Here is a 10,062-nt window from a genome sequence, read left to right on the forward strand (position 1 = left end):
GCTTACCTTTATGAGAATTTTCCCTTTACTTATAAATTCATTGAATTGTTGTAAAAGTGATGAAACATTTTAACAAACATTTAAATAATGACCGTATAGTTTTTTAAGCCTACGTCAAACGGATGTAATCATAAAATTTTGATGTTCCTCTCTCAGGAGGTGATGCTATTTGCATAAGTAATTGTCATGACCGTCATTCAATCGAATGTAACCTGATTGTAGTGATCGAAATGATCGAATGGAACCTGATTGTAGTATCACTTACGGTATTGATATATCAGTCTTGATATATCAGTCTTTCAAAAAAAAAAATTCACAGTATCAACCTCAAAGTGATTCCAGTTAATCTGTCTGTTAATTTGAAATATCGGTGATTTTGAGAAAAGCTACCAGTGTAACCAATGACCAAGAATAAAATAGAAGAATTGTAATAGTGAAGTGATAGAAGAAATGATAAAGTGTCAATTCATTTAATAATTTTTCTTTCTAAGAATTTCTCTTTTTTCCTTTTTCATCCGTTGTCTTTTTTTTCTAGAATTTTTATTTCCTTTAATTAATTAAATCACTTTTAATGCTATATCCATTCTATTGAATTTTATTTCGATTTTTTTTCTTTTTGTTTCCATCGTAATATTTTGATTTTATTTTGAATGAATTTAATTAAAAATAAAAATGCGCTTTTTGCGGTAAACATACAATTTGACAAGGTAAAATTTAAATTAAATTAAATTTAAAAGAAGATGACTTTGATATTTTAACAAGCTTGTTCATGGCACGAAAAAAAATTAGCCAACAAAGCAGTGGAAAAAATGGAAATTTTTTTTATCAGCTGAAAGAGTTTTCAAAAATTTTACTGAAAAATTATAAAATGTACAATTAATAACCTTTCATACTCAATATCTTCTTGTAATTGCATAAATCAACTGAATAAAAAGTAATTCATCATATTAAATTGTTAATTGTAAAATTCATTAACTTCATTAGCGAATAATTCGTAATTAATTACCAATTTTCAGATAACAAAATAAAAGACTGTAAAGAATGCAATTAAGTAAATATAATTATTACATCTATCATACTTATAACATTAAGTTAGTTTACATTTCATATTTATGCACATAGTTTTACATTCTATTTTAACTACTTGTTTATTACTATTACTTGAATATTTATAATAACAATAATGTTTGTGTCATTTTACAAAATTAAAATTTGAATTATATTGAATTACTCAAAGCATTCATATCTCTATGATTACTGTTGTACAATTAAATGAATTATGCTAATGCAACTGTCCTATCATAAATGGTTGGTGCACGAAGAATAATAATAGCACTACCAATCATACATGCTGAAGTGAATAAAATAAAAATATTCGATCCAATATCATTGATATATACTTCCAATCTTCAATTATCTGAAACATAAAAAGGTTATCATATTAGATTAATCAATGTTTAATTCAATGAATAAATATTTTCAACGGTTATCATCAATGCAATCAAATATCCTTTGTTAATTAATTAGGAAAAGATAACTTGCTAAAATATAGCGACAAATGACATCTATTAGTTGCAACTGGATGTAATTATTAAAACATAACCTTATCATCGATCAAGAGTTACATCATTTTTTCTTTTTTTTTTTTCATTACATTTCACTTTTTTACAAAAAAATTTTTTTTTTGAATGTTATATCTATTTATAAAATATGAAAAATGTAAATATCAAATAAAAGAATTTATAACATTTTTTTTTCGACTTCATTTTAAAATTCGTCCATCATAAAGATCATTAAGCATTATGAGAGAATATTACTTACCTTCCGAACTGTACCAGAAATGATAGCAATATCTATTCTATCAATTATAAAAGCTAAGCTGCTAACCTGCTGATCATTTTCATTGTCCTTTAAATAATTAGCAATAAATGTGACATTATCAACAGCATTTTGTAAGGCTGTTGATTTGCAATGTTTACATTTGAAGTTTTCGAAATATTTGGGGAAAGTAGAAGAAGCACTTGCTAGACAAGGAAAATGTTCCTAAAAGGATAAAAATTTGCATAAATTCGTGAATTTACAAGTATAAAAGAATGAATGCAAATGAAGAACACTATGGACGATCAATATAACAGAATCAATATAACGCTTTAATATAATTTTAAATTCAATTCGAATTTAAATTTTAAAACGATAAGAAAAAATTTGAATACTTCAAAATGTTTTACCAGTTCAAACGATGTCGATAGGATCGATGAACGATTTCTATTTATTGGTGTTGAAGTTAATCGAAAACAAGATCGTTTTGTTAAGATTATCTAAAATGATAAAATGATAGTTGTGATAATGTACAAAATATTTTATTGTTTAATCAAAAAATCTTACAGGAATTTTTTCTAAATTTGAAGAAAGTTGATGAAATTCGATGAAATTTTAATAAAACTTGTTAATTATATTCGAGAAATCATGTTTTATTGAATTCTTGCAATGTAATGACAATTATTATTCCATCATATTAGAAAATCTTTGTTTTATCATAACAACAAAAAAAGAAAAGAAAATGCAAAATGATGAAATAACCGTGAGATAAGATATCAATAATCATCATTGATAAAAGCAATCATTCAAAGGTTTTTGTATTTTTTCCAAGTTTAGTAAATAAATAGTTTAGTAAATAAATTCCAATTAATAATGCATGTTTCAGTTGAGCAATCATAAATAACTGAATATTTTGGAATATTTCTATTTAACATTATTTGTTTATTTTACTTTGAAATTTCTTTTTTAACCATTAATTTTCAATAAAATTACTACCTTCGAATTATTGGTAGCATCAATTGATGCTAATTCAATTCGTATTGGTGTTGGTCTTTGCATGCATAAATATTTGGGTAGCCATTCGATGAAAAATTTTTTGGCCCATTCCGGCATTACATGTATTGTTGGTGTTCGGTTATGAACATTCTGTAATTTAAAAAGAAAAAAAAGAATTAAGTTAATTAGAGAAAATTTATAAAAATTTGGTATTAAAAACTGGTATTAAAAAAAAATAGTTGAAAGAATAAAATTTGTAATAAATTTGATGGTACATAATTTTAGATAGCATATTGAATTTAATATATTATTGCGACATATTCCTAAAATAGCCAGTGAGTGTTTTGTAAGATATCCTGCAAAAAAGGTCAATTTTTTAAAGTTTGATAAAGTTTTATAACCAAAATTTCGTCCTTTTACTCTTATTTCTTAAAAATGAAATTTTTCACAGGGAAAAAAGTAGAAAAAAGTGATGAAACAAAACAATCATACCAAAGTTATAACAGTAACAACGACTGATAAGGTGACAAGGACCATTGTAAAAAGCAGATATTTTCCAATCAATGGAATTACCAAAGAAGTTGGTGGAGTTATTTCAACTGCAAAAATTTGAAAATACTGAAACTTTTTAATAAAATGATGAACAGAGCTAATAAAAATACAAAAAAATAAATCTAAAAAAAAAATTACAAAAGAAAAGAGATTCGATAAGTTGAAAAAGATCTGAAATTTTTATTTGATTAATTTCCTGAAAAGCTAAAAATTTACTTTGTAGATTTAATCATATATATTGTTTTTCAGTTCTTAAAATATTACAATCTATAGCTCTATTTTAATTTATCAATCATCTTATAAAATTTAATTTACTTTCGATATATATTTTCCTTTTAAATCAATTTTAATTGTAATATACTGATATCTTTTCTAAGTGTAAACATTTACCAGTAAAATAAAATAGTTTGATCATATTTATCTTAATATATTTGAAAAGAATAAATATTCTAATGAATATTAAAAAAGAGTACTGCTTGATATATGAGTGAATAAATTTATCATAAGGAATATTTCGTAAACATTGCTTCTTATCAACAATTTATCAGTTTAAATCTCCTCATTACTACTAAAAACATCAATTTGATTGTAATTTTAAAATGACATGAATACTTCACATTGCTAACCAAAAAATTATTCTATTCAAATAATCCTGTTTGTCTTTTTCTTACTTCTATTAAAATTAAAATCTGTTTTTAAAAACATAAAAATTTTTAGCTCAAAAAAAAAAACGAAAGAATATTCCCATATACTATCATTTCTAATAACATTTTTATAAAATTTGAAAATTTTTTAAAATACTTTTTTATAAGAACAAAAAAAAAACAAAAAACATATCACTGACTTATTTATTAGCAATACTTTAACTTTGATATAATCAAAAATTGTTTATGTTATAAAAAGGTCGTCTAAATGATATAAGTAAAGCTTACAGTATTTATTTTTCTCTTACATAGAAATCAGGGAGATATTATTGTTAAGAAAAATAATTAATTATATGTCTCTATATGTTATACAATTTAGCACCTTCAAATATGTTTATTCGATGAATGATACAGTATGATAATTTTATCTTAAAAGGAAACATACCAAATTTGAAACATTTTATAATAAAATTTAATTATTTCTAAAAAAATTTTAGTTATTTCTTTTAAAGATCTTCAAAGATTGCAACTTTCAATTGTGACTTTTTGACCACTAATAGATAAATAGTTTTTTTTTGTTAGCAAATTACAAAAAAAAAAAGAAAAAAAACAGTAATTTTAACTTATCGTAAAGAAATTATCATTTTAAAATAAGTTAGTTTGGTCAATTTGTAACAAAAAATTGTTTTGTCAACAAGATTTTATATTTTGCTAGATAGATAAAATAGACAGATAAGATAATTTTTTAATTGGTATGGGGTAAGCAAATTAAGAAAATTATGAATTCAGAAATATTTGTTACAACAAATTCTATTAAAATTTCGAATAAATATTAGAATATTATTAAATCGCAAGAATATAAAGTGTGAATGATTTGGAATTTGAAATTTGAGGTCTAAAATTTGAATAAATTTCAGAAAAAACTAAATTGCGACTTCTTTGAACAAAACATACCAAGCAATAAAAAAAATACGGTTAATGAGATTAGAATTGAAATGCAAAATGAAATCTTTTCACCACCACCAGATGGTAAATAAAATACTAAAGCCGTAAGAAAGCTGAAATGAAGGCAATGTTACTTTACTTAACCTAACTTATACAGAGATGATATTTTCCTGCATAAGTTAGATTAACATGAAAGGTGTTAAATTGAAAAGTAAATTAGATTTTAATTTGACCAAGTCCCAAAATATTTAAATTAAAATGTGATATTTAATATAAAATTTTCTCAAAATTATACCCAAATTAAGCTATATTTACCTGATTCCAACAATTGGAAAAATGAGATTGACGGTGTAAAATAATGTTTTTCGACGGAGATGAAGTTCAAATGTGAGATCAATGAATGGTGATTCACAACATGAATATCTCAAAAATTTCATAAAATATTTGAAATTTTAACTGAAAAACTTATTGACATGAAAATTTTCTCTGTTAAATTTTTGAAATATTATTGGAGAAAAATTAATTTCTATTCTTTTAAAATATTAATTTTATTTCAAAAGAAGGATGATTAATGAAACTAAAATGTCTCAAATTTTAAATGATCATTGATGGATGAAAAGCTATTTGGAATTTTAAAAAAATCATGAATAAAAAAAAAAAAAACCTAATTTCATGACGTTTGCCTGTTACACCAATGATATCCCATTCTACACTTGGATAATAATCGCTTAGATCAATGCCTAAATAAAATGTTAGAAATATTATAATACTTTTATTAAGTTCTACCAAATAATAATAAATGTTATTTGATGTTATCCAACTTTTCCTTCCATTCTTCTTTTTAAACAGGTAAATTTAAATAGGTAGATTTAAATTAAAAAAGGAAAATCAATAATTAATATATTTTATTGCGATATATAATATACATCTGACCTTTATCAACAATCCAAATTGTTTCAATATGTTCACCATCAACTCCTATCGTTATCTCATTTATTTTTCGTTCAATATTTGAATCTTTATGTTTCAAATCAACTTCTGAACCACTGTATGTCCATGAACCTATAAAGAAAAAAGAAAAAAGAATCCGTTAGACGGAAAAATTTGAAACTTCCATTAAACGGAAAAATTTGAAACTTCTTTTCATTCCAAATTCAAACATAAGTATCGTACCAAATTTCATTTCACAAATTTGTTCATCGAATGGAAACCATTCCACGTTGATTTGGCACATACTATAAAAAAAAAAGAAAGCTATTTCATCATAAGTAAGTGATAAAATTGAAAAGTTAATAAAATATATAAAATCAAGGAAATAAAAAGAATGATTTTAAAGATGAATTTAAAAAAATTCTATAAATTTCAAAAAAACCATTAAACCTTTTGTAAACAGCTGGTGGTGTCCATTCTACAGTACCATTGGGAGATAATTTAGCTTTTGTCAAGAATGATACTTGATAATTTCCATCAGCGCTGTAAATATTATCAGTTATGATTGAATTTTCTAGTATTGATTAACTTTAAGATATCTTTGCTTTGTCGATTTTCTGAATTTATCCTTTTTTTTCCCCGCAAATACCTGGATTCGCCTGAATCCAAATAATTGCATGCTATTTTTAGTGAAAAAAAAGTTCAAACTTATTATAAAGTACAATATCCGGAATCCAAATCATATCAGACGGAACATATAATACATTTACTCCACCGTATTCTTCAGGATTCCATCTCAATTTAATATCTGTCCATGTCTATAATTAGAAAAATTAATGAAATTTAAACTATTGTTTTCATAATTTTTTAAATTCCCTTTTTTGCTTATTTTAAAGAACTTTTAGGAAGCATTTTTCATTTTCGTTTTGCTAACAAAAATTCATATTCTTGGATGATTTAGGAATTGAATTAATTGCTATTATTTTTTAATGTTGCATGGATACATCAGAATTGTAATTCAATTTTTTAATTATTATATATTTATTTCCGATAGCCAACTATTGTTACAGGGAATTTTAGGAATTTTAAGTAATGATATTAAAAATTACCTGTTGAAGCCATACATTCGTTGTCATAATTTGATTCTTTTCGTGCTGAAAGAAATTTATAAATTTCATATGTAAAAGTAAAAAAATTAAACAAAAATTATTTATTATTTTGATAAAATTAAACGGATTATAACATTTACAAATTATTTCACATTTTGATCTTTAACCTTTTTAATTATACAAACATCAATGAACAAATGTAACAAAATGGGAAAGAAAACTGACCACATCAAGCAGTTGCGACAATTTCAACTTAAAACGGACAACCAAGGCATTTGTTTTATTGTCCACTGGTCGAACAAGTTTATTGTAATCAACTAACAAATCTTCGAACAAACGATTAGCATCTTTGTTACAATGAACAATTGATAGAAAGAAAATACAGGGAAGATAGAAGTTGACAATAATCGTTTTCAATGAATGATGATACATTTCTATGTTATTTTAATTAATTTGAAAATTAATTTCATTTTAATATCATTTAATTTTCCGTTTATAAAAAAAAGAAGAAATTCGATTATAAAATTTAAAAAAAAATTAAGCTCACGAAAATCAACCATAAAGCTAAAAGAATTGAAGCGAAAACAAATGATAGAATGGCATTTTGGACCAAAATATTGAAAGAAAAAAGGACTGAAAAGAAAATGGCAAAAGAAGCCTTTTATTAATCTATCTTAAGGCTTCCTATCTTAAGGCAATAACGCTAGGCGATGGCAATAGCAATTGTAAAAAGTATTAGTAGAGAACTTTTAAATTGAAAGATCGATTAAAATTGCATAAACATTTTCAAAATTTATCAAAAATCAACATTTATTTCATTAATTTCTTATCGTTCTGAATGTTCTGGACGAATTTATTATGATAATTGTTATCATTGCAGCAATATAACATTTACTGTTTAATATCACTTGAATGTATTCTTTTATATCAAAATTATCACTGCTCTAATAATCTTTCAGCTTTTAATGATGCAATAAAGTTCCATAAAAATGTTACATAGCAATATTGTTTGTTATCGATACTGTAGGTTTTATTTTGAAATTTATCATATATTGTTATACGAATGATTTAATTACCATAATTAGAACTGCATTTTACATAAATTTCAGATTTATGTTGCTTCATTTGGTATTTAATTCTTACAATTTCAATTTTTTTGCAGAAAAGAAATTTTGGAAAAAACTATACATTATTAAAAATGCGATGAGCTAAAATTGCACAACATTTTTATGAAATTTTGTTGTATCATTTAAAAAAAAAAAAGAAAAAAAAAGTTGGCAGTTATACCTAACAATGGAAAGAACAATTAAAAAAAAAGCAAAATTTCATTTATTTTTTTGACAAGTTTTCCAGTCAAGTTTTCCCTGCCAAATGCAAATAAATTAATTTTTTTTTTGGAGACATAAGAAGAGGAAGCCATCAACTTTTTCCTTTTTTTTTTTCCAAATTTTTTAAAATGGATTGAAGAGAGAGTATTGATGAAGAGAAGACAAAGAAAAAAAAGAGGAGTGAGATTTTAAAAATTCATCTTTTTCAGTTACAAAACGAAATAAAAAAAAAAACATTTACAACGAATATGTGAGTGACAGATAGGCATTGCTTTGACGAAAATTTGATGAAGAAAAAAAAAATGAATTCATTTGGTACATCAAAAACTATTGCAAAAATCTATTTTTATTTTTTCATTTTTGGTAGGAATTGAGAATGAAGGATTAGAGATATCTCAGGAGAAATGTTTACTACTACACTTCAGGAATCTGTGACTTTTTTTTTTTTCATTTAAATTGACGAAGGATTGGAAACGAAAAAGTTTATTAGATTGACAATTTCGTGCTCTATCGAGCTTTTTTTGGAGCTAAGAGAATTGTGAAAGGGAGGAATTGTTGGGTGTTAAATTTTTTTTTCAAAAAAAAAAGATATTCGTTTCCACTTTTTTTTGCATTTCATGTATGTCACATGTCTTAGTGTATTTTACATTTTTATGGAATAATTTCATAAATTTTATTAATTTATTTTTCCTACAATAAATTTTTGTGAAATAATTAATGCATTGGGCGAATGTTATTATGCTTTATTGAGCTTTTTGGACCGAATTCAACCGGGTGACATAATTACAACCGAATGCAACTTGAATGGTTCATACAATATTTCAAAGATAGTTTTAATTTAGTAAACGATTATTATATACTTCTTTTGTACCGGGAATATTTCACGTTACTAAAAAAAAAAAAAAATTTAGTCACAATCATTTGCGCTTTTGTATTATTCTTATTTTGCTTGCGTATATTTGAGCTGAGAGAGAAAAAGAGTTGGATTGTAAATTTATTGTATTTCAAGTGGAAAACTTCAAAGGGTAATTATAATCGAGTACAACTGGATGACATAATAGTTCACATGGTCCTTCTTTCGTCCATCTTTTTTTGCTTCATCAGATAGAATAATTTGAATAGTTGGATGAAACTTATTTTGATATGAATTCCAATAAAGCCATTCATTGTTTTAATTTTTGTGAAAATTATTCATTCATTATCTTTTTCTTTCCTGATTGAATAAAATTTTTCATATAGACGGCAATTTATTTCCAATTAATTTTTGATTTCAAAAATGAAAAAATAATAGTATTAGAAAAAGAAAGAAAGAAAAAAAGGAAATTGATAAGGTGATATGGTCAAATTAAAAATTAAACTTCGCTTCTTTTTTTATTTCCTCAACTTAATGAAAGTTGATGAATGATGAGAAATTGGTATGGAAAATCATACATTATTGTGCAAAGAGAATGTGTCGCTAATTTAAACAAAAAAATCTTTAAACTCTTGCAGTGACTTAATTCCATAAATAAAAAGCTTAAGTTTCTATTTAGAAAATAAAAACTCTCTAATTAAGGAACTACTGACTGATTCAGAAAACAAAAACTCTCTAGTTAAGGAATTACTGACTGATTCAGAAAACAAAAACTCTCTAATTAAGGAATTACTAACTGATTCAGAAAATAAAAACTCTCTAGTTAAGGAATTACTGACTGATTCAGAAAACAAAAACTCTCTAGTTAAGGAATTACTGACTGATTC

The 10,062-nt window shown here is 24.4% G+C and overlaps 1 protein-coding gene across 1 annotated transcript; it reads right to left on the reverse strand.

Annotated features, from left to right (window-relative positions):
* Window positions 1-1,342: 1,342 nt before the first annotated feature.
* LOAG_09624 (hypothetical protein) lies at window positions 1,343-7,426 on the reverse strand (the record flags this gene model as incomplete). The annotated part of the gene is made up of 14 exons (XM_020447980.1): window positions 1,343-1,417; window positions 1,888-2,043; window positions 2,229-2,318; window positions 2,815-2,964; window positions 3,307-3,413; window positions 4,965-5,068; window positions 5,271-5,378; window positions 5,620-5,695; window positions 5,889-6,017; window positions 6,129-6,190; window positions 6,336-6,428; window positions 6,594-6,703; window positions 6,995-7,039; window positions 7,220-7,426. The coding sequence occupies 14 exons, from the start codon at window positions 7,424-7,426 to the stop codon at window positions 1,343-1,345; spliced, it is 1,512 nt and encodes a 503-aa protein (XP_020301840.1).
* Window positions 7,427-10,062: the final 2,636 nt, after the last annotated feature.

The sequence above is a fragment of the Loa loa genome (genome assembly GCF_000183805.2).
Source record: "Loa loa unplaced genomic scaffold supercont3.627, whole genome shotgun sequence".
Classification (NCBI taxonomy): domain Eukaryota; kingdom Metazoa; phylum Nematoda; class Chromadorea; order Rhabditida; family Onchocercidae; genus Loa; species Loa loa.